This window comes from Clinocottus analis, unplaced genomic scaffold (genome assembly GCF_023055335.1).
Source record: "Clinocottus analis isolate CAN_PGR_092001 unplaced genomic scaffold, fCliAna1.0.p SCAF_9, whole genome shotgun sequence".
NCBI classification, from domain to species: Eukaryota; Metazoa; Chordata; class Actinopteri; order Perciformes; family Cottidae; genus Clinocottus; species Clinocottus analis.
This window is the reverse complement of record NW_027176251.1, coordinates 10,527,066-10,553,108: the sequence shown is the minus strand read 5'-3', so window position 1 is coordinate 10,553,108 and position 26,043 is coordinate 10,527,066. Positions and strand designations below refer to the sequence as shown.

The window sequence follows — 26,043 nt, the reverse complement described above, 5'->3', positions numbered from 1 at the left end:
TGCCGTTTGAAAACCTTGATTTGGAATTGACGAAGTGCATCGTATGTCTGAAGTCTCTAATTATTCTTTGTAATCAAACTATGATTTCACAAAATAACCTCCTTTTAATTCAAAGCCCACATTGCTTGTAGTGCTGCATTGCCTTCATTTTGGGTCGCATCTCTTCCCGGGTTTCCTAATCGGCAGGCTTAACATGTCCTTGTGCGGTTATTTAACAAACCTTGAGGTGCTTCTAAGCTCCTGACTGCACCGGCTTCATTTCATAAAGTCACCATTTATTAAACCTCAAGGCTAGAACACAGGAAAGGCCCACTGGAGATATTGAGGTCATTTTGCAGGCACAGGGAGAAGGAGATCGTCGGAGATGAAGGGGAGACACAAGCCGAGGTATCTGGTGTCATGCTGTGATTTGGCAGAGCCTCGTTGCACAGGCCCGGGTGTCTCACCGTGGAGCGGCCCGTCACAGGAGGCAATGTCGCTGCCAGCGTAGAAGGTCTTTGGTTATCTTTGTTTGCAGTCCAAGCAAGTTCACAAAAAATGACTTCAAACTACTTTAATGGGTTTTTCCCCACCTGTGTGTCTAAAACATAGCTCACATATGCCAAGTTTGAATCTCCTCTTCAACTAATAGCACTCAGTAAGTGTGTGCATGTGTGTTTGTGCTTTTGGAAGCATGTCCCTCTGTTCTCCGAGTGTGTGTGTGTGTGTGTGTGTGTGTGTGTGTGTGTGTGTGTGTGTGTGTGTGTGTGTGTGTGTGTGTGTGTGTGTGTGTGTGTGTGTTGGTAGGCAGGACGAGCATCCCTTCTGTTACTGTTGCTGTCCCTTCATTTCACGCTCCGGCAGCTCCGCGTGAATCCTCTTCCCTTGGCTCATTATCAGCGCTGTTCAATGAGCGCACATCCCACCAGAATGCAGGGTAAAACCAAATCATTATTCAAGTATGGGGGTCAGTGCAGACGTTGTGACTCTTTTGTTTAGTATATTTATTACTTTCCCTTTCGAATACAGAGCACATTCCCGCCCAACATGATTGGGTGAGGTAGCCGATTCTCAGGCACCTGACCTGAGATTGATGAACGCCAGCATCTGGTGCCGTGATTGGATGCTCATCGTTTCCTTCTCTTTATTTTTCTCTGCAGCTTCCAGTGTGCACGGAGGAGAGTTTGCACACCTGCCGGACAACATTACAGTGTTGGAAGGAGAAAGAGTCACTTTGAGGTAACTCCGGATACACCTGCACCTTCTAATTACATGAAAAACGTGTTTGCGTTTCTCCCCCCCTCTCTTCATGTCGATTTAATTACCAATTCTCTGTCACATAACTTCAATTAAGGGCCCCAAATTGTTCCATATTTTTCAACTTTTTCTGTCCCGCTTATAATTGAATGATAATACCTGTCTCATGTCGCTGGAGTCATCCCGTCTGTCTGCAATCACTTTTTATTAAATGTACCTATAATGATGCGCAGGTCAGCTCAGTGGGCGGACCTCCTCCGCACCTGACTAGCTGTGAGTGATAAAGTAGAAATCACAGCTTTCTCTGGCACCCAACCATGCTGAAAAATAGCCGACTTGCCTCCCCCACCCCGTCGTTTGGATGTGACCAGGCTTGGCAGTGCATTCAGCAGTGAAAAAATAAATAAAAAATCCAAGTCAACATTACTTATATCACATTTAAGCCTACACCCATTCGGTCCTCTGAACAAATTCTTCTTTTAGTTTAGTTTTCTCTTGCAAGAAGAATGAGCCTTCCAACAAAGTCAAAACAAGTTACAGGTATTTCAATATTTGTCAACATCAACAAGTCTCTTTCAAAGTTGGGACTCAAACAAGCATGAAGGCTGACCTACAATGTTATCAAGACGTGTCGCCTGAAGCTCTTCTATTGACACGGCGTAGAAATCAACTCTACATCATTTATCTGGGTGTTTAAAACACCAGATTCTGGACTCAACACAACTGGGTTTCAAAAAAATATGTGCTTTCAATGTCACCATTTATTCCTTTACAATTTGGTATCTGGAAAGCTTTGCACTAGCAAATTCAAAACCTTTGTATTCGCGAGTGGTAATCCCCCTTCAGTTCTTTAAACCAGCCTTTAACAACCTTTTTGACTATTGACTGTGAAAACAAAAGCTGTGCCACTACTTGTGGCTCCTTGTTGCTTAAGTCAACACTTCAACTAACGGCTAATTATTCCTTCAGCACATGTTTTATTTCAATACTTTTTAAAACATTATCCAGTAACTCACAAAGAAAAAACACAAGATGAGATCAAAGTCTGAACAAAATAAACTAAAGTATTTTCTTCTTAAGTTTTCTTCTTGTCCACCATCTTCCGATCCCTCATGCGTATATATGTTCTTGCAGTGTCCTGTGTTCAACCACTGCGATAAAACTGCACCTGCAGTACTGAGGATATTATTCTGGAAGTTTGATTTCACCGTACAGAACTGACTTCAGCCGTGATTTGATTGCACACTTTGTAATCAGATGTGTGTAAGTTTACTCTGCTATATGGACGCTTGGTAGCTGACAAACAGCAGACTAAACAGCTGCATAAATAATATCCATTTTCATGTAAAATCACTTTTACCCAACTGGCACAAATACTTGCGTTCTGCCTGAGACAATGATGTTGTGTTGGCTTTGATGCGGCCCATTAAGACGAGGCATATTTTATGCTATTATGGTGCTCATTTCCTCTGGGTTTGTAGTCCTGTAGCAACATCATCAGTGCAAAAGTGATTAATTTTAAAAATAGATTAATAGATAGTGTACACAGATAATGATCTTTTTTTTAATGGTGGGATTTCTTCCCGTAACGTCTCTATCTAAATTAACCAGTCACAACAGTGAATCAACATAACGTATTATCTTCTTCTTTTTCTCTTTTTTTAAACCTGTTTGGCCTTCAAGTCACATCAGCCCAGGGTCTTGTAGTCGGTTTGTTAAAGCCTTCCAGGTCAACCCGCATCTTGGTGTCACTGCCACTGACTTGGCAGGTGATCTAAGATCTAACTCAACCTTGATATTTATCCAGGTCACATCAATTAAACATGAGAACAATAGAGGCCTCGCCTCGCAGCTAGTTGAAGCTTGGTAAGGACATCTAGTGGCCGAGCCAAGGATTTAAGTGACACCTTTGGACCATGGTTCCGATTTTGAAGCGTGCCACATCCATTTTGGAACAATGCCAAGGATGTACTGCACTTTAATCAACACCCTCACTCATATCCTTCCGTATTTCCACACTTTTTTACAACCGCTTCTCATGCAAAGCTTCGCTCACAACCCCTTGGATTTCCTATAACTGACGTCAGCCATATTTTTTTCATGATTTGACCCATTTGCTCTCCGCCTGCGTTACATGAGTGATGGGTAGTCATTAGTGCAATGTTACTAACGAAGTTTGTCTGTGACCTCTTGGTAAAACTACGCTAATGATGAAGTGACCCAAAAAAAAAAGAAATTTGAATAAATGAGTGTTGAAACATAATGAATGTGAGATGCTTCGTACGGGGCACGCATGAGGGGACCCTGAATGGTTTGATTAGTAGAAATGGAAGTGAATCATGTGCTATGACCTTTTCCGTCACTGTATTTCCATTTATTTGAATACCTATGGGAGATTGTGGACTAAAATCTTTTTCAGCACTCCCCCCAACATCCTAAAACCACATAAAGAGAGAGTGTACTTCAGGAAAATGATGTCCAAATCTTTCAGTAAAAGAAGCTCGTCAGCTGTATGCAACAACACACTGTACCAAAACACTCATTTTGACATTTCATCCGTGTGTACATCTGTATGTAATAATAAAAACACCTCTCAGCCTTAATTTGGATCAACCCTACTCATGTCTCTCACTTCCGGCCCATTCAGATGTCGGATCGACGAGGAGGTGACCCACAAGGCCTGGCTGAACCGCTCCAACATTTTGTTCACGGGGACGGACAAGTGGTCGCTGGACAAGCGCGTGACGCTAGCCAACAGCAACAACAGTGACTTCTCCATCCACATCGACCAGGTGCAAGTAACCGACGAGGGGCCCTACACTTGCAGCTTCCAGGCCAATAACAAGCCCCGCATTGCTCACGTCTACCTCATTGTCCAAGGTGAACAGCCGAGCCGAGACTGAACAGGAATCTGTCACAAGTGACTCCAAGCCTGCAGATGTGATGCAGAAAAAAGCAATGTGTGCAACGATGTTACTGTATGCAGCCTTGGTTACAAACTAAATGGCTTGATTATGCTTTTCGTCATTCATCCAAGCGCAGTGCTGTCTAATGGGTGTGATTGAGGTTTGACATCAAGGGAAGCAATTAAGATTTACTATGGTTTTACTACGTTTCAGTGTTACTTTTTCTGTTCAATCAAGGTTAAATGTATAATGGAAATGAAGGTAGATGATGTTTTTGTATCATGGTTGAGAATACAAGGTTGGTATTTATATCAAACTGCAATTACTTGCTTTTGTTTTGAAAGCTCAGTTGGCCTATATGTGTGTGCGGCTTTAGAAAAGCAAGCCGAGCAAGTGACAGGAAGTCAGTTTCAATATGAAGGCCAAGACCATTTGTTATTTCCATGTGACCAGGTAGGGTTGCTTGTCTTCATAAGCAGAGAGTTAAGCAGATCAGATGGATGCAGATGTGTGTGGAGGAGATGTGGTACATGGGGCGTGGGGGGTTACTGTCCAAGTGCCTGACTTAATAACTGACAGTGCAGGACCACGACTGGGGCTCAGTCATCAAGTCAGCAACTAAGTGAGTGAAAGTCTGACTGATCCTGAGTGACATGATGTATTGGCGCAGAACTGCCCAGAGGATGGATCTCAGGCCGTCCCCTCTGGAGGTGTACATCTTTATGCATCTTTACGAGAGTGCTTTGAGCAAATTGCATTAATACACCACTGACAGGATGAAACTGAAACATTTGAAACAGGATATGTATTAGGGTATATTGTGCTGGAATGAAAACACTTGGTCTGGCTCACAGCTCACGGGTGGCGGAGACAATATCAGCTGCTTACTAACAGACTTTTCGTACTGCAGCCAAACAAACAACTCTTGTCTGCAGGGTGCAAAAGCTTGGCACAGATGACCACATATACCTAATTCCAAGTCGCCTGCAATTCCAGCCCTAGCTTGATATCACACAAAATAATTACACCCTCAAGTCAGTGCATCAAGCAGAAGCAGCTTCACCACCACTCCAATCTGTGCTTTATCGCTGCAAGTATTCAACTCCAGCAAGATAGAGAAAAATGGGATCCTCGGTAGTTGTCTTGCAGAAAAAGCAATCTCAGGCCTGAGCTCATTAAAAGCAATGATAATGGGCCATTTAAATTCAAGGGGCCATCTTGTTATCAAACTAAATACATGCACAGCGCGCCAACCCTTTGTGAGTTTGCGGCAAAACGGTATTCAGGAGTGGCCATTCACCTAAAAAGTAAAGATTCTAACCACTTCAAACCAGTGTCTTCTTTTCTTTAAAATGGATTAGATGTCAGAAGAAGGAGAATTCCCATTTGCTGCATTTTAAAATTTGGTGCATATTAAGCAGACAGACAAGCATATTGTTGCACAGTTCAGTAAGCGCGGATCATTAATCAGCTGATTGCCTCTCTGTCTTAGGTGCACGGATTTGCATCATAGCTTAAGCACCTTAATAGGCTGAGGCCATACCTCATCAATAATTTATGAAATAAAAAAGGAGATTTTGAGGTCATATTTTAATGGCATAATCTTGTTTTCCAGTGCCGGCCAGAATTGTCAACATCTCAAAAAACGTGTCGGTGAACGAAGGCGAGAATGTAAACCTCTACTGCCTGGCTGTGGGTCGGCCTGAGCCCACCGTCACCTGGAAAGACCAGAAATGTAAGTTACCCCTTGTCGCTTGCTTGTCACCAAATCCAGACATCTCTTGTTCACAGCTTCACCTTTATCTCCCCGACTTCACATTCATCCCGAACCTCTTTTATAGTCTGTATCCCCCCCCTACCTGTTTTCTTCCTCAAGGCTCATCAGCATTCAGCTCTTGTCCAAGTCTTTATCCCACATACCTGTGTCATCACTCTTAAACCCAGCTGTTAAGTCTGTCCCCGTCTTAAATTCATACTCTTCGTATTCTCCCGATATCCCAATGTTTTCTACCAAATAACCACACATTATATGTAATTACCCTCACTGCGCCACCTGTAATCATCAGCATCTGTCCTCATCCACCCTGTCAACCAGCGTCACGATGCCAATCTATGCTAACAGACACTTAAATTAGCTATTTTTAGCATCCGTCATTGTATATAATCAGAACTAGTTCAAAATGGTCAGGATGCAAGACTTAATAGTTGACGTAAAATCCATTAGTTTTGAACAGCACTTTTTTTCTGTTGTCGCGTTAGGGCCGGACTGTTTGTGTCTCTCTGGCACTCAGTGTCTTCTGTATTACTGTGATTCCCGAACACACACACACACACACACACACACACACACACACACACCTGACTGCAGTTATTCCGTGCCTTTGTTTTGGACAACAACGTCATGTTTACATGCGATTGTTGAAAAAAAAACTTGAAGCCTAAATAATTGCATTATTAAGTTGCAATTACGCCCAAGAGCTGGAGCTGAGTGCCTGCAGAGTCAGTGAGACATCTGCATAGATTAAAATGAGAGCGTATGTTTTGTTGTATCCAGTGGGTTAAATTAATTCAATAAAACATTGATTGACAACAGCAGTGGTCGTTGCAGACACACGTGGTGGAGATCTTCACTCTACTGAGAGCAGCATCTCTCCATCCATCCCTGCATTATCTGTATCCGCTTATCTTACTCAGGGATCGTACGGGTGGCTGTAGCCGATCCCAGCTGACATTGGGCGAAAGCAGGGTAAAACCCAGACAATCGCAGGGCTGACACAGAGACAGATAACCAGTCACGCTCACATTCACAGCTATAGTCAGTTTAGAATCATCAATTAAACTAAACTGCATGTGTTTGGACTGTGGGAAGCAGGAGAACGTGGGATAAACCCATGCTGGGAAGAACAAAGGCCCCTCTTGCACTGAGTCGACATTGGTCGCTACCACACCCACATGCAACCCTACCAAGTGTGCCTTTCTTGTTAAAACCGTAAAGGCAGTGATGTATCATATTTTGGTACAAAAAGAAAATTGTACTGAATATGCAATTTCACTGTGACTCAATATTCCTACTGTTACTAACGATAATTGTCAGCATTTAAGAAAAAAATGTTTGTCTAGTTTGACGTGTGAAGTATTCTATTATTTGTTGTTCCTATCAGTTTGGCTAAAGTAAAATTCATATTGCATGAGCTCCATGGGCTCTTTGATGAATTATGAATACAGAACTTTGTTTTTCTTGTGTGAGATGTCAAAAAGTTCCAAAGAATATCTTAGATTGAACTTTTAAACTTCAACTTTGACAGTTGAGGGAAACATTACAGAAAAAAAGGATTATCATTCTCGAAGTTTCTGTTTTTTTAAATTCAAGTTATGAACCCTTTGTGCCGCTGGCATTGCATCCGTGTCGCAAAAGTCTTGGTTAAAGCATTTTCATCACACAGCAGTATTGGCTGAGTTGTAGCTTGACGACAGCAGCAGAAACGCAGATCAACTGCAGCACAGAGACAGCAATGATAAAAAGGTCAGTGTGAACAACTACTCAACACGCTGTAATTATACTGTAAACTGCAAATAAATGCACAATCTATACCGCACTGCTGTACTTACAGACAGCTTTGGGCTTGCTGAAATGTCTGTCCCTCCTCTTTCCCTCGCTTATCCCTGCGGCGGCCTGCTGTGCGTATAATGTCCTTCTCTGCACAATCAGTGTTTGTGAACCTACACAGAACCTCAGAATGGAACAAGCTCATAGAGATCATAGACATCCAAAAATAGAGGACAAAAGTAAAGCATGCAAGAACGCACACCTGCAACACACAGACACACACACAGACACACACACACACACACACACACACACACACACACACACACACACACACAGGCCTCAAAATCTGTGCAGTTGTCCTCACTTGCAAGCCCATAGCATTTCTCCTCTGTCAGCAGTAATCCTCCCTCTCGAGCCGCCCCCACCATCTCACACCGCCTCTCCCCCAATAACCCCTCAGCTTGCAGTGGAAGAGATAGGGGCTGCATTGCTATTCCGTGGAAGTCTGTGCAACCAAGCCATCAGTTGCAGGAGACCCGGGGTATTGGAGAAAGTGGTGGGGGTGGACTAGCCCAAAGAAACAGCAAGAAGCTGCTAGCCATCTGTCCCCATTACTCAGAGACTGCATAGAGGAGCTGCAGGGAGGGGGGGATGTGGCGAACAGTATACGTGGCTGTTGAGTGGAAAATGTGCTCGCGCATCAGGCGGTGGTCGATAAGGAGGTGCAACACCTTAGAGGTGAGACAGAGACCCGCTTGGTCTACAACCCCTTTGCAACTTGAACACAGTTTACAGTTTCTTACATTCAGATAGTGGCGCTAATCTGCACTTGTTGCAGGCTCCGCCTTCTTCTTCTGCACCAAAGCACAGATATAATCTGTCGTGCACATTCACTCTCACTGGCATCCATCAGCTGACCCACTCAGAGACATACAGGCATGCTGTCTCATTCAGTTAAATATACCAGCGCACCAGAACGTTATCATTTGACATCCCATCCGTTAAAACACTCGTGGGCTTAACTAGAACGAATGAATGCACGGTTGCTTCTTGTGGTGGGGAGAAGGATGCATGCACTATTCACTAAGAGGTTAGGAATATGATAAGTAGAACAAGTGTATGCATTTGTCAGATAGTTAGATTTGAGACTTGAACGTTTTGGATGTTGTGTGCCTCCAAATGCTTGACGACTACAGAGCAGGTTGGATTAAAAAGGGAGAAATTAGCAGGAGGCAAGCAGTAAGCAGAGCCAAACAAATCCAAAAAGGACACACATGAAACCAGGAAACTGACAGGAATCATGAACAGAGATTTGAATGCTTTGCTACAGTTATGGCAGCGAGGCTGATGTGGAGTTAATTAGCAACAGATGTGGCTTTATGAGATAATTAATAGCAGGTGTGCATGTTGAAAGTTAGATGTTTAGAAAAGGCAGGAAAATGTTGCCAGAGAGCACTCAAAATTTCATTTTTGAACCGAACAGTAAAATGTCCAGCCCGGTATATATTGGTCAGAATTAGTTCAATAAACAAATGTAATGAATATTTAGCACAATGCTTATGTGCTGGATGTTAAACTTAAAGGTTGGCAATGTTCTATATGTTTTATATTGTTACCAATACCATTAAGAAAACCATACCAATAGTGTGTTTATCTGGTCTGAAACTTGTCTTCCCATTGGGTAGCATTGGCCTCAAGCCCGTTTGGTTTTGATCTTTTCATGGGATTTGTTGACCATAAGAAAATATATTAAAGAATACTGGTGTCAACCCTCATAAAAAGAAATGCAACCGTAGAATATGAAGTCAACTCCTCTGGACTCATTTTAGGTTTGTGTGTTAGCAACACTGGGTAAAACTAGCCTTCCTGGTTTAAATTCTGCTGTAGCTTCATTTAGCTCAACTAACGCACCTTTCAGCTCTTTATCTTCCAAAAGACAGTTTTTTTAGTCAGACTGTCCATCCTGCTCTGTTTTAACCCAAGATCAGACCTCACTGCCTGGATAGTAGTTTTGTAATGGAAATGGATAAGAGGAGCAGAGGAATCAAGTGCCCTGATGATCAAGACAGACTCAAAGTGCTGCCAGTTTCAGGCAGGCCAGAACCCCTGATCCCTTTCTGCCCCTCTGTACCCCCATCCCTACCCCCACCCCCTCTTTCCTCTCATTCACAACACCTCTTCCCTCTCTCTCTCAGGTGCAATCCGACTATCTCTGGTGGTCAGGAGTCAGGCTCCTTCAAAAGCCATAAGTGGTTGATGGAGATGTATTTTACAGCCCATTGTAGGAGTGCCAGGGGCCGGCTCCAGTCAGATATGATCTCCTACCAAAGTGTAGCGCGGTTGTGCAATGCCCGTCCAGAGATCTCCGGGGATGGAGAGGGAGGGAAAGGGAGTGTGAGAGGGCTGCTCTTTACTGTCATATTACATCTCACATAGGTGCTGAGGACTCCATAAAAAAAACAACCACTTCAAGTACTCAACTTGATTCTCAACGTTTATGTTGCCGTTTCTCTCTTTTTGCTCTATCTTTATATCTGTGTATCTCTCTTAGCGTCGAGTTCGGTATCTCTTGCAAATTACCGCTCTCTCCGTGTCTGTAATGTGCTCTCTTGCGCTCGATTGCTCTCATTTTTTAAAATTCTATTTGTCCTTTTTATTTCTTGGAAGTCATCTGTAACAGCCTTGTGTGTAATTTTTCCAGTGGTAGTTGTCTGATTATATCTTTTCTCCCCAACCCCTTCTCGCCCTCTCAGATATCGCCTCAGCTTCTCCCCCTCTGGCAAAGTTGGGTGTTCTACTCGCATGACAGAGATGTCACGAGAGAGCAATATTTATTAAACTAATGGAATGAGCGAATACCATTGCACCCGGCCCAACAGCAAGCGCCCGCCTGCACTTGCTCGGGCGCCACAAGCAGCCATCACCGCGGTTGTCGCTCGCTGCTCAGCCTCTGCCGCGGCAGCTGCAAATAATCGTCTCCAGCTCAGTAGCCACACTAATAATCCTCCAGTATAATCTTCAATTAGAACCACCGCGCTAATCTCTGACAGGAATAATCATGGAGTTTAGCGTCTTTTTAGTGTGTGTGTTTTTTGAGTCGGTGTTGCTCACAGACGCGTTCAGGCACCATTTGTGTGTTTGTGAGGGCAAGTAAAGGTCCACTGATTGACAGTGGCTGTGTGTATGTTTAGGAAGGCTTTGAAAGGGAAAAGTGAGCAGCAATTTAAGAGCTGGATTTCCTTGTTAGTGGTGAGATTATATATTATGTTGTGTTCCACAGTCTGACTTCTTTAATGGGGTAAAGAGGAGGGAAAAAAGGCCTAATGGTTCTGGAGGCCATGAGACGGCTGTCCGCTAAGACTTGCAGGGAGGAAGAGGGGTGCACCCTCACTTTCATTCTTCTTCTTCCTCTCTGCCGCTGTCGATCCAATAACACTCCCAACATCCATTCCCTCGCATGAAGGAGCAATAACTTGTAGCTCGTCTTCTCAACTCTCCCCTCTGAAGACACTCTGTGGTTGTTTGTCGCTCCGAGGAGAAAGAGTGTGAGACTAACTAATTTGGTTTGGGTGCACCTGGGAGTTTGTCAACATCAAATGAGAGCAGAATATTCTTCTCAATACATAATGTAGAGAACAGGCCACCACCCTGGTGTGTCCACTGCCTGGAAGAAAAGCTTACAATTTCCCCTGAAACTAAAAGAAAGTGTCACCGCTGTCAATTCATGTTTGCATTTATACAAAAATTCACCAGCTGACCCTTTATGTTAATGTTTAAAACAGTTTGAGGTACTAAGCTTGGGTCATGGGACAAACAATGTTACAATATAAGTCATTCCTCTTAGCCACATATATCAGGGTTTGTTGATGTCATCATTTTTTTTTCTCGTGGTATTCTTTATTGATTTGATTTATGTTTTTTCTTTTTACAATTGGTGCATCGGGATTCCGAGACGCAATGTTAACAAAGTGAGAAAAGTTTGATCAAAATTGCCATTCATTGCATTAAACATTGATATTGTAATCTTGCTTTTTGATACATACATACATTCCTTGTGAATATCATGGTATTGATTTCCTTATATGTTGTACATCTGATGAATGGTGCCTCCCCCATTCTCCTAAATCATCGTATCTAAAGGTTGGTTGTCAGGCCACCTCTCTCAGTATCTCAAGCGCTAACACTTAAATCAGGAGCCTAAGTCACAATTCAACTGATATATTGTGACCCTTGACGTAAGCCTTATATCAATAGATGGGTTGGTGAGTGACGGCGAGTTCCTAGACATCACAGAGATCAAGAGGCAGCAGGCCGAGGACTACGAATGCATCACCAACAATGGAGTGGCTTCACCAGATCAGCGCAAGGTCAAGGTCACGGTCAACTGTAAGTATCCCTCTGTGCCGCACAACGGCCCGGAGGTGATAATTCAAATTACACAGGACCTCCAGTGTTATAGTACAATGATGTATACATTATTTATGTTAATACTAAAGATGCATTATTATGTATGAATTCATACATCCTAATTTTGCTCTCCCCGTAGGGATTTTCAACCTGGTTTGCAACCCTGTACTGACCCGACTCGACTTCTCGGTGAATGCACACGTATACTAATTGCTGAATTTCCCCTCATTCCTTGTTTTTCTCTGCCAGACCCTCCCATGATCACAGACATGAAAAACATGCCGGCCCATTTGGGGAAGACCGCCATCTTGCGTTGCGAAGCCATGGCAGTGCCACCAGCCTCCTTCGAGTGGTACAAAGACGACCACAGGTGAGTTCACCAAAGAGCTAATTTTTTTTGTCCACACTTGAAGCCAGCTATATCTTAAAATACATGTGTTGTTTTTCTCTCTCTCCATGGCCTTCAGTCCTCACTAAGCTGATGCGTTTCACACACACAATTAAGCTTTTTGAAAAATGCACTACAGAGCGGAAAAATCAATAAACACCGGCCTTGCATTTCAGTATTGATGTGTAAAAACTCCTGAAAAAACCCCGTATAGGCCGGCTCAGACACGGTTTGGCGGCTGGAGAGGTTTTGATTTGCGGCGTTGATTGGTCAACATCTCAGTGCAGCAGCACAGGAATAACAGCCCTGGTTAATATATAGCTTTTATGAGCCACTGTGACATCAAATTATTATACCAATCATTTACCTGACAACACAAACAGAGTATGTTAATGAGAACTGTTGCACTGTGAGTTCAGCAATATAAAAAGAAACTAAAACAGATGCAGCAGGTGACAGAGAAATGGAGAATACAGGACAGATATCAAATTGGGCCACATCTGTTTGTGGGGACATGAGATCTTTACAAACATAATCTGAAAAGCTATTCATTTTCCCATATGAATTATAATTTAACATTTAGCCAGCTTAGTGCGAACGTATAGTATTATAGTCTTGGTCGTCGTCCATTCACCTGACCTCTGACCTGAAGAAAGGTCTGAGCTAATTGCAAATGTTTTTTGTCATCTCTCGGGAAGTATTAGCTTGTTTGAAACCTATTTGCTCTCCATAACACACACATAATCTGTCCTTCCAAGTTTGTAAAAGGTCCCAGACAGGGTAGAAGATTTACAATGATTTGGCATCCGCCAAAATAAGACGCAGAAGTACTTAGACAAGCCTTTGCTAGCCAGAGAGAGCTGTTAATAGAGTATAATGGGCCCCAGCAGGAGGTCTGTGTTATTTATGGGCTGTTAGATTTCACTATTAGTACAAGGTGAGAGAGCCTGCGTGTGGAGGGGGACCATGTTGCACGGTCGTCTCTGGAGAGACGGAGAAACAAAAAGCCTCTTATGCAGAGCTTCTTGCTGTAACATTATGTTGTGTTATCTCACTTTTTTTTCTGACACACTCTTCTTCTTCCTGCTTCCACTACCACCCAGGCCGGTAGAGAGTGACAACACCCTTAGGATCAAAAACGAGAAGACACGCTCGCTGTTGCTGTTTACCAACGTGACAGAGAAACACTTTGGCAACTACACCTGCTTTGCCTCGAACCGTCTGGGGGCGTCCAACGCCAGCATGCTGCTGTTTCGTAAGTTATCACCGAGAGGCGCACGCAGGCGCACGCACACAATGACACAGTGTGCACATGTGTGCCAGCCAAAGCTGCCACAGGAACTTAAGTGCACCAGCATTTATTTGACGTGACTATCAAACAGACATGACATACAAAAAGAAATACAAAAAAACTGATCCATATGCATTAAAACACTGTTTTTCCCTCTTTGCCCAGTCTCATTTTTGCTCTGCACACTGCACGGCATTTTCTCAACCCTCTCCCACCTCCTCCCTGCCCATTTCCGTTATTCACCGCCCCATTAAAGCTTCGCTTGCCTATATTACCTCTCTCTCTCTCTCTCTCTCTCTCTCTCTCTCTCTCTCTCTTTCTCTCTCTTGTTTGTTCACACACTCACCCTGCATCTCTAATCCATACATTCCTGTATGCACACACACACAAACACACACATACACACACAGTCGCTCCGCTCTCCCCTGTTACCCAAGAAGTTGTCATTTCTCTCCATGCCCAATTCACATTAACCGTCCCCAATGAGCGATTTCCTAGCCCCCCCCCAACCCTCCCACCCCCTTTAGTGCATTCAGCATTACCATCTTAAGTGAGTCCTTCATCTATCCCCTTTCTTCTTTCATTGCCTTACCCATTATCCCGGCAAGTCTCCCTTCAATGACTCACTCCCTCGTCAGACCCATACATCTTCCTGCTCTCTTTTTCCACCGTGTCTGCCACTTCTGTCAGCCTATCTCTCCATCATCTGTCCTTTTGCCTCCTCTTTCCTTCCTAATCTCCCCCTGCCATCATTAGAACACAACAAATCCCTTTCTGTTCAGGAGTAGGCACGGAAATTCGGGCCATAATCGGATAGTTTTTTGGTATTCCTATCAATACGCCGCTCCTCACTGTCATTGCTTTCCTGCCATCTTTGTTTCCATGCTTTTGTACCTTTTTATACCTCACCATTTTGAAAGGTGCAACAAGTAGCATTTTAATATTAACAGCCAACCATCACATCATAATTGATGTAATGAGGTCATTACTGAGACCACTGGCAGCCTGCAGCAGCTTTCTCTCTCCACTGCTGAATTATAAAACACCAGGTTGCATTTTGTCAATATACTAGAGTGCCAAAATGGCACAAAACAGGAAGAGAGGATGTAATTCAAGTGTTCCATTTGTAGTTGTCCTTTAAATCAAGATGTTATTTTGTCTCCCAAATATGATATTTTTCATGGTAAATTGAATTATATATTTTTTTGTTTTGTTTGTTGCAGAATTATTTATAATTTAAATTGACTTTTGTCACCGTGGACATTTTTGACTTGTTAGATTTGTGTGTAACTAATTAATATATGCATTAGTAATATGTATATATATCATTGAGGTCTTTGCTGGCTGGTTTAGAGACGCAAATGGAGCATTAGTTTCAGCTGTTAGTCAGAATGTAAGCCCCAAACCACATATATGTTTCTAAATTAAGAAATTCAATCTCCCTCTTTTTTACGGTGGTCATTTAGACGTATCAAATAGGTAGAACTAATAACATTAATAATGGCTGGGCTCTTGTTCTGTGCATGCAGGCTCAGCCGCTTGCCTTCCTGTCACACGTTATAATGGAACAGAGCCATGATTAATGTTAATAGTCAAACGTCAAAGCTTTTTTTACTTCTTCAGATGGTGAAATGAGTGTGAATCTGATGGAATACTGGAGATGTAGTTATAATGTGGATGCTGCCTTCCAGAAAACTCGGTACACAAAAACGTCTGCTAGAGAAAGTATAATGGGAAGCAACTCAGAGGCGCAGTAAACTCATTGTGCACCAGGAACACTTGCAGGTCAATTGTAAGAATAATGATTTATTTCTGTGTATATTCAACGATACCCTCTTCTCTCCTTTGATCCATCTATTTCCGCACAGGACCGGGGGCCATACATGGGCGAGGGACCGGACTACATGCAGGGATGAGTGTCGGCCTGTGTGTTTGGGTTTCCCTCTCCTCTGTTCTTCTGCTGAAGCTGTAAAGATCGAGCGCCACTTGGAATTGTCCCTAAACGGCCCCTCCTCCCCCCTCTGCCCCTCGACGGAAGGAAGAAGGAAATGAAATTCTTTAATTACGAACCCATCACTGTGAACAAAAAGAATATGCATTATTCCAGGAGCCATTGAATCATTGCATCAAACACACCGCCACATTATTACCCCCCCCGCCCTTCTTCCACGAAAACCCCGACTGATTCAATTTCGAGGTCAAACCATTGTCATCATCTATTCTTCTCTCGCTCACACACATGGTCTGTCTCTCTTTTTTTTTGTCTCCCAGCATGCCTTGCAGATTTGTCTGACTTGGTACTTCACCTTGTTTTCCCCTCATTATTACCACTGGGCCGATGTTGATAGAGAGTGTATATTAACAATTATTGTGTCGGTGATCAATGAGAAAGTAGATAATCTAACAACTGGACGATCATTTATGTAATATACATAGACTAATGACTGACCTACAATGTTTGCCTTATGGAAATGATACGTAAAATCTCAATATCATGGTGGATATTTATAGAATTATAGTAATAATGTGTTAAAGACGGTCATGTGACCTTTCGAAAATTATTCAATTGGTGGCCATGTGGAGTGTCAACCTCTGATCACACACACCTACACACACACCTACACACACACACACACACACACACACACACACAAACACACACACACAATTACATGTGTATGGCTTTTTGATTTTAACTGTGTGTAGCAGTGAAGCTGCTATGAATGATGTCAAAATGTATAAAAAAGGGTGGGTGGTGACGGCGTCAGTCTTAACTACCCCTTTATGTAATTTTGGGGGTTTATACCAAGGTTTCGCATGGAGACCCCCTCACTACCCAAACCTTTTTAGCCCCCCTTCCCTCCGCCCTTCTGTTCAACGTGCTCCGTCTAGTCACCCTTCGCATCGCTTTCGTGTTCTCTGCTCCGTGTCACCCCTCCTCCTCCTCCCCCCGTCTTCCTGCTCAGTGTAAATATTTGCAGTTAAGAGGCCACGCCGAACGACATCTCCCATCAGCCTCGACTACACTCCAGTTTCCTGAAGCAGCAAGAGACTGTCCAGTGACAACGATATCTTCTGTTTCAAAGCTGCGACTCCATCCTCTTTGTCGCTTGTTGATAGCATGTACCGGTTAGAGATGTTCCTGTTGTGAGTCCACACTCCCTTCACCCCGCCCTCCCTCCCTCCCTCCCTGCACTGTGTCTGTTTTACTCTGCAAGGTTACCTGCTTTTACTTTTTTGGTGTTAATAATAGTACAGATGATGATGATGATGTTAATAAGTATTTGAATAACTATGAATAGTAATTCCATGTGAGAAAAAAAAAGAACAAAATCTGATGGTACTGAGCCGTGCGTGGGAAAAAATGTTTTTTTGTACTTTACTCTGAGAAGTCACACACATTGAACAACCACAATGAAAAAAAACATAAAAAAGAAACATGTAAAGTTTTCGAAGTGATGTGGTCTATTTTGCCATGACAAGCTTTTTAAAAACGCAATTGAAACAGTCTGAGGGATTATTTCATCCAAGTCCAGAAGCGGTGAATGATGATGTTATTTATAATTTGTAACAGTTTATGTATTGGACTATTTCTTTTCCATGCCTTTAACTGCATCACAGATTTACAGCATATTAGTACAGTTGCCATAGTGTGTTTCTCTCCAACCAGATAGATAAATGATCCATGTCAGTCGCTGATTGTGGCTGTAAGTCGGTTCTTGTTCGGCCGGACCACAGGGAGATAAAGATGTAATTAGCCATTACCTGTGGCTGGCTAAGTGAAGGAGCCTAGGCTCCACCTGTCCCTCCTGCCAGCCAGTGATGGCCCCCATAAATCAAGCTCATACCTGCCACTGACAGGAATCCTCTTCAAGGACAACCCCAGTCCTTCCTCCAATGTGTACCTGTGACATGCAGGCATGGGCACTACCAAATCCCCATGGCACAACTGTCCATCCACTACCCCCTCACAGCACAAACAGTGGGAGGTAAGCCCATATTTCAACACGGTGGCACTGGTTTCTCTGCTGAAACACTGTTTCCACTCACATGCAGCGATTATATGCAAATTTGCCATAACGAGCCTGCTCGGAGACATGAGTTTACCCCCGCTGAACCCTGACTACCGCGACTGTACAGGGGAATTACTCCCTGTTGAATCAATTGTCTGAATGTGTTCTGTTTGATTTTGTTTCAAACCAGCAATAACCCCTAACTCAACTGTGTGGGAGGTATCAGATATGGTTAAAGCTGTGGTGTGATATCTGAAGAGATGATATTAACAAGATATATCAAATAAGTCTGTTGTTGTGCTTTTACTGTGTACAGTACTCTAAACTGATTGTGAAGCTCTGTTTAAATGGCCCTTAATCTAAAACACTACATGTTGTACTCAAAAAGTCTTGCCCTCTGCAATGTAGTCAGGTTGTCTGTGTGACAGAACACACTGTTTGTGCATGCATCTTGTTGCTCCAAAAGTAATGACGGACTCCATTTCAAGCACAAGAGCAGGTTGTTTGGTCAGTACTCTTTTTTTCTGTCTTTTTCATCCACTCCGTATCTTAGTCTTTCATGCTGTTTTTTTTTCTTCTTCTTCTTCTGTTTCTCACTTAAATACTGTACTGTTCCATGTCAGCGTCCCACTGGGTTTGTCAGTGGCATATAACATCTCTATGTACATAATCTGTCCTTGATGAAGAAAAAGATAAAAAAAAAAGAAGAAAACATCCCCAAAAAACAAAAACACGGACAAAAAAAAAATAACATACTGTCATGTTTCTCTATGTGAGATTGAAAAAGCACGTCAATGTTGGTGTATGGGTGGATTTTGAAAAAAAAAAATGAAAAAAAAGAAACAAGCAAGCGTTGTATGTTGTGTTCAGGTTCATAGATAAAAGGGTGCAGATGGGGGGATTCCGGCAATATGACTTGAAATTGTGGAGTGATGATGAACTGAATGTGGGCCTTTGTACAAACAAGCAGCTAAAGAATCATGAGTCATGATGTATGTAAATGAATCACTCCTGGTACGCGTGAGTAGGACTGGAGAGGGTGTGGGGAAGGAGGCAGCAGATCCCCTGGGTGCAGAATTTGAGGGTAGATGAGGATGCTGTTGAGGGAGCGCGCAGTCCGACAGGCCTGCGGGAGGATACCCTGACAATGCAAATCCAAAAGCGGAGAGCCAGAGGGAGATGGGATGACACTAACCAGACTATGAACCCTCCAGTTAGGGGGAGAAGACAGACAGCCCCTCATATTGCATTTCCAAAACTTGAGTGCTGTGGTGTTTCCCAGGGGAAGGTGTGCACCACACACTATTCATGGTTGCACTATGTAATATGAGGAGCATTAACATAGCCTTGATCGCAAACACAGTCTGGCCTACTTCAAGTGTATAAATAACACCCCGACTGGGGTTCAATGAGTTTACAGTGATATAAACAAGACGTTCGCTCGGCCTCTAATTACATTCGGCGCACCCTGATGAGAAAGTGTTGATTGGCTTCTGCAGCTGAAGGTTATGATCTGTTTACCGAATCTTTGTTGATAAGACGGCACAAAGCTTTTTATTTTTTGAGCCCACAAAACTAGGACGCAGTGCCAGTTGACAGTGTAAAAGCATTGTGTTGCACTTTAAATAGCCATACTTTTGTTCATGGCCAGATTCGAGTAATGGATTTACGCCGGCAGAAAAGGAGGTGAATGTATATAGCTGTATATTAATGCCTTTTTTTTGTGTTGCTTTTGTTCACATATCAGTACAGTGTTTCAACAAGGACTTTAGAACAGGGTTTGTAAAATACCTTGAACAGTTTCAGAGCACTGTGCCTTTGCTGAGAGGAGTAATTAGCTCTTCAGAGTGTAAGGAAAGATACCGCACATCGTTCCTGAACTGTTGCAGTAAAATAATTATGGTGCTTTAAAGCCAAGACTGTAAAATAGCAGAAGAAGTGCAAACCCAGAGAAGGTTTGAATGTACTGCTGTCTTCATTGTGTATGTGGCTGGCTCATGCTGTAGCTTTTCCTCCAACACCCTCCCGACATGGTACCGATCCCGGACCGACTTTCAATTCTGAATGCAATGGTTAATCAATACATTCGACCAAATGGTTTTGGAATAGAGCAATTTCTCCCTTGTCGGCCTCACCGGGCCCCCAGAAGCTGAATTGATCAAGTGTCTATAGACCGGCCTTAGAACAGAGAGCATAATTCATCACGCCTGATACAAGACACCCCTAATTGCACATTGATTTTAAACCCTTCTCCGAAAAACTATTTTGGCAAGCTGTAATGTCAGCTCAGTAAACTATATGTTCAAAGCTACGCTTCAGATCCAGGGAATGAAGAATGAATCATTTGTTTTTTAAGTCAATCCAGTCTGGTATTGGTTTTTGCTACGACCGTACACGCTCACTGAGCTTTTAATGTGCTGTAATGTCACATCATTTTATTAGCAATGGCAGAAATGTAACCCTGATCATTTTGCGGTCGCCGATGTCAGCAGCCATTGACACTGTGTATCCACAGGCTTAATTCTGGATGTAAAATACAGAACGTTAGGATGTGAGCGTGCAATACAATATTGAGAATTTAAACATAGCGGATCATAATTTAATGATTTGAGAAATTGCAAACATTGCTGTACCAGAGTCAATGTACCAAAAGGCTATATATACGCAGTGACAATTGTATATGAATGATTATCAATGCTCTAAATCCCCTGCTCACATCCTTTACAGCAAAGCACGCCTAATTCCCATATATTATCCTAATTACCCATTGTTTACCAACCATCTACAGGCTCATTCAGTTCTCATGGGCAAAGTCCATGTTGCAAGTCTATTAAGGCCCAGTACTTTTCCATTACCGCAGCTAATGAGTGCATTAGTATACAGCATGCGAGACGGAACTGTGATGACGGAAAGTCTCAGTTAGCATGAGCAGGCTTCAGGTGTTGGAAATGGCATACGATTTGATAATTGAAGCGTCGCATGACATTTGCAAGATGGAGGTTTACATTCTTGATGGATGATAGATGGGTATGTATGTATGTATGTATAGATAGATAGATAGATAGATAGATATACTTTGTAATGCCGTGGTTAGTGTTAGTTTGTTGAGAGTAGATAAATAGGTGTTCTGTTGATATTTAATACCTCAGCTTGCAGCAAAGATGCCGGGTCACAGAGACGCAAGCCTCACCCTCTTCCTCGCCGAGACCACAGATGGCGTCTTGTCAATCACTCACCTCTCTAAGAACAGGAGCGTCTGGCTAATTAACAGCGTGGCGCACTCCTCCAGTTGAGCAACATTCACATGGACCAGGCAACACAATGGAGGCATCTCGCCCACCACGTCTCCCCTAGTCATTAAGTCGCCCACCTCACATCTCCAACATAGGAAGAGTCCCATTACTTGGCCCCTCTGAATCACCAGCCCACGCCAGGCATTTTGCTTGTCAATCAACTGCGGGGTAAATATTGGTTGTGGTGCAGAGAACTGACAGGGGAAACTTGGATTTATTTCACAAGTGACAGCGCCAACTGGTGTTTTTTGTGCTGATTTATATAGCGGTCGTGTGGCGGTGGGCCTGTGATGAAGTCACCATTGCGGGCTGCAAGTGTCTTATTACCGTGTTAGGTGCGCTGGAGGCTGGGATACATGACAGGATGTATGATAGGGGCTGGCCATGTGCTTTGTGCCTCAAGAGGGCAATAACAGTGAACGAAACGCAGGAACCCTCGCTGCAGACTAATGGAAAATTTCCCATTTGGAAACTAATAACAAATTTCACCAAAAGAGAACCAACCGTGCATAATTGAGGGAATGAGTTGTCTTGGGTTAGTGTTGAATGTGGAGCCCATCTCCCTCTCTCTTCTTCTCTTACTCTTTCTCCTCTCCACAAACACACACACACACACACATTCTGTTCATTCTTCATGTCCTCCACTTCTTTTTGTATGGAGATGACCTGTGATAAGTCCTGCTCTCTCACCTCCTCGTACTCCAGGTTTGTCCACTCTGCCGTTTCTGAAATAAATGGTGTTAGTATTTGTGTGTGTGTGTGTGTGCGTGAGCTGCACAGGGCCGCTATGTTTGATTCCTTCATAACGCAGACCTGAATTACAGACGGTATTCCCAAAAAACAGTATACACAAAAAACAACAAAAGGAGCAAAACATTTGCCTTCCACCGTGACAGGTGTTCAGTGCTGTGAAGCGATGATTGTACTTTCTTTTGATCCGTTTAGTTGCTGAACGTGTCTACTTCGACTTTTATTTCAGTGTCTTCTTTTCTTTCTTTTTTTTTCAAAATCCATGAAGTGGAGTTACAAATCATATCAAGTGGAGGGAGACAAAAAAATAAAAAATCTGTTTTGTTTTTAAGCGAACTCGCTGTGTGTGGTTTGTTGCTGCAAGCGAGGCTCTCTGTTGGCCCCTGTGGTTGGAAAGGAGCTGAGATCAGGCGAGTTCATTCAGCTTGCTTCTTGCTTCCTGCTGAGTAAAGAGCCTCTGCTTTTGTTGTGTTTGCAGGTTCATCTCAGAGTTTTGTTTTGATTTTTATTAAAATGTTTGAATGTTGATTTTGATGAGACTGTCAGAATAAATGGCTCATACCAAACCACTTGACAACAACTGATTTAAATGCTATGAGCGAGTGATAACTTTAAAATAGAAATGATCCGTGATAATGAACAATCATTAATGTGAAAATGTTAACTAGTTTGATTAACACTGGCTGTTGTCATTCGGTTCATGTTAAATTCACTTTGTCATTTACTGTCAATCAAATTTATTCATCATTTTCAGGAGCAAATCTGCTCTAATTTATTGATTCATTAATTCAATATTGAAACAATATTCTGTTTGTGGGGGAGACCCATGTAGACCCCTTTTCTGTAGGGCGGGTAGGGCTCTTTAGGGAGCGATAACAGATCAACAGTATATGTTACATATAAGTGATATACATTATGAAAGCTAGAAACCTAAAGATTAATTTGAGCTGCAGCTCAGCAGTGTGTATCAAGCTATCAGAAATGTAAAATTAAATTTTCGATTAGTTAACCTAAATAAAATGTAGAAAAGTCCCATACTCAATTGTGTCTCATAAGTTGTTGCAGCAATAGGTTTATTATTATTATCATGCCATTCATTACACATATTTGGTGGTTAATTATATATATATATATATATATATATATATATATATATATATATATATATATATATTTATATATATATATATATATATATATATATATATATATATATATATATATATATATATATATATATATATATATATATATATATTTATATATATATATATATGAAAAAAAGAAGAAAAAACTTAAAAAGATTTAAAAAGAAAAATGATAAGAAATCCTTCAAAAATACCACAAGACAACAAGACTTTGATGAATAGAGGTCACAACCGGCCATTATCTGCAGTGACCTTAAGTTTTTTTTTAAAAAGGTCTCGCTTTGGGGTCTAACGTCATCACATGTGAATACATGTGGGTTCATTGGATCTACAAGAGTCTCAGCTTTACAGTCATATAACTGTTTCTGACTCTTTAGGGCTCCCAGTTTGCAGAAAAATTTAAATACTTCATTTTTAGAATAAGTAAAAAAAAAAAAAACACATCTATACTGCATGCAAAAAAACTAAATTTTTCCCCAAAACTGCATTGAAGAATCATAAAGTGGGCGTATCTGTAAAGTGGATACTCGTTAACTCTAGAACAGTGTTCTTTAGCCCACTTGGGAGCGTGATCCCCTGCAAGACAAGCTCACATGACAAGGTGGCCAGCAATGGATTCATAGATCTGGTTTCACATGTTACCAGGATCTTAACTCCAGCCTACAGACAGTAGTTTTGGCTGTGATCTTTAAATCTGTCCTTAGAGGATGACTTTATTTAGTCCGGGCAAAAGAAATCAGGTTGTATTCTATTCTTAATGCTGTGAAACAAAACAACATATAAATAAGAATCATGTCTGTGTTTAACTCACGTCACAAATAAAGTACATGTGAAATAAAAGTGTTCATATTTTATATAAGTTTTTACTGAGTAAAAAATATAACCTATAACTGTGTCCTTACTGAGTATTCAATAATACTTTGCATTACAGGTACATTGAATGTTATTTGGTAAGTACCTGAAGTTGTGGTTGTATTCATTGGATATGTTGGACTTGAAAAGGTGACATTGACATTTACCAATACGGTCAACAAATGATATTGGCTTTTTTTAACACAATGTAAATCTGAAAAGTAATTAAATGTTTGCTTCACGGTTGCGCTCTTATTTGGAATAAATATGGCTGTATTGTTTCAGTTGAGTCTCACTTGTCGCAGTTTTTAAAACCCCTTGACTTGCAAACAGCAACACAGCGTTGCGTGATTCCCCTTCAAGTGGTTGCACTCGCAGTGTTTTTACTAAATGGCTCATCTGTGGTTTTCAATTTAGATTGAAAAGTTTTAGGCAGACTGTTTTTCCTCAAGTTAAACTCGTATTTTTAAACTCGCGTGGCTTCCTTTGATGGCGATGATTGCACCTCGTACCACATGTCCCCACAGATCTGAATTCATTACACTGTCGCTCATTAGGCCACTCAGGAAATTCATATTTACAGCTATTGCACAGGAAAAACTCAAAAAGCCAAAATAAAAAACAAGAGTTTTTTTGAATACATCAACACATTGAAACGAGAAGACAGAATGTGTTACTACTTGTAAAAGGTTTATTGCTCAAAACTCAAAATATTCAATAATAACTTGCTATCACAAGGGTTCTTTGTGTTATTATTGTTTATTTATTTAAGTAACAAGCAATTGTTTGTCAGGTAACTGGCAGTAAGAACAAACATGCAGTGGCCTGAGGCTTTTTTGGGGGAAAACATTGAATGAAAACATTTATTTCAAATTACTGCAGTAAAAAAAATCTAAATAATAATACTACAAATCAAGCAGTTTGGATGATTTAAAGAGTGACGAGTGCACACACAAACCTTTAGAATAATGGCAGCCGCCCTTGCTGACTATTGCACTGTGGTTTCTTTCAGCATGCAGAGAGTGGCTCTTTATTTGGCAAGACACTGACATTTGTTGTTTTTTTCACCCAGAATCAGGTTTCTTCTGAAGTGTGACCTATTAATGAACCATCACCTCTAACCATAGAGTGCAACAACACAACAAGCTGACATCATCATGTTTTAAAGCACAGCAGCTTCAGACTTCAGAGTGCCTGAGAAACTCAAGATTGGAGAGGGGAACAACAGCAGCGTGTCAAAGATGCCTCACCTGTGTTTGCTTCTGTTGCTGGCAGGCCAAGCACCAGGTCAGTGCCAATCCAAGTCATGTTGTTAAGCTTGTCTTTTCCTTAGTTTCTTCAAATAATACGTCAAATTGGACATTCAGAATGAAATCGCATGTATTTTCATCATGAAAATGATTGAATTAGTGCAGAAAGAGAAGTAAGAAGGTTGAAAGACGCAACCTGTTTTTTTGGACTAGTTTTGTGTTTGCTGGTCTGCTTCTCCATCGGCGCTCCAGTTGTGTGCGTCTGAGTGTTTTGCTTATCTTATCTGCAGTATTTCATCATCGCACTTAATAATCACTTCATCACACTTAGCAAGACAAGCCGTCGCCACAATCAAACAGATACTCCAAAGCTGTTGGAATCTTTTTTTAGTTGAGAGTGCATTAGTTTTTTGTTTTCGGGGAGAGGGAAAAAAACAAAGAGTTTTAAAATGTGTTGTTCGGTGAAGTTTATCATGTTGGGAGACATTCAATAAGTGTTTGGTGCATTTTAAAACGATACCTAATTGACTTCTAATTCAGTTCTCTGAGTTTTCTGCCGCCCAGGAATACTAAACACACATCTCAAGTTGACCGGCAGGTTTGCTTTAGACTTTTCTGAAGGTCTTTGTGTGACACGTTTTATTAATGGCTCTGTCTTTAGCCCTGACAGCAACTCCAGAGGGACTGATGGTGAGACAGCACCCCACCTCTCTCCGTGTGACGCGGGGTGAAACGGCCACCCTGTCCTGTCATTTCAAAGTTCAATCCCTCAAATATGGGGTCCAGTGGTTCAAGCTGAAGTCGGGGAAGCAGCCCGTTCCAAAGTCACCCAGGAGGTCCGTTGTGGAGAAGAATCAAACGTCCTCCCTGGTGATCACCGAGGTAGCCCTGGAGGATTCTGGGTGGTATTACTGCGAGGTGAACGTCCTGCAGAGAGACCCGGAGTGTGGCAACGGGAC

General features: G+C 42.1%; 1 protein-coding gene across 1 annotated transcript in view; it reads left to right on the top strand.

Annotated features, from left to right (window-relative positions):
• The window catches only part of iglon5 (IgLON family member 5), a 99,649-nt gene extending 77,479 nt beyond the window's left edge, over positions 1 to 22,170 (top strand). The window contains exons 2-8 of the mRNA XM_068569323.1: positions 1,140 to 1,218; positions 3,884 to 4,116; positions 5,758 to 5,877; positions 11,947 to 12,078; positions 12,349 to 12,469; positions 13,591 to 13,742; positions 15,647 to 22,170. Of these exons, the coding sequence (XP_068425424.1) occupies positions 1,140 to 1,218; positions 3,884 to 4,116; positions 5,758 to 5,877; positions 11,947 to 12,078; positions 12,349 to 12,469; positions 13,591 to 13,742; positions 15,647 to 15,750 (941 nt within the window). The 3' untranslated portion in view covers positions 15,751 to 22,170. The remainder of the gene's footprint in view (positions 1 to 1,139; positions 1,219 to 3,883; positions 4,117 to 5,757; positions 5,878 to 11,946; positions 12,079 to 12,348; positions 12,470 to 13,590; positions 13,743 to 15,646) is intronic.
• The last annotated feature ends 3,873 nt before the right edge of the window (positions 22,171 to 26,043 follow it).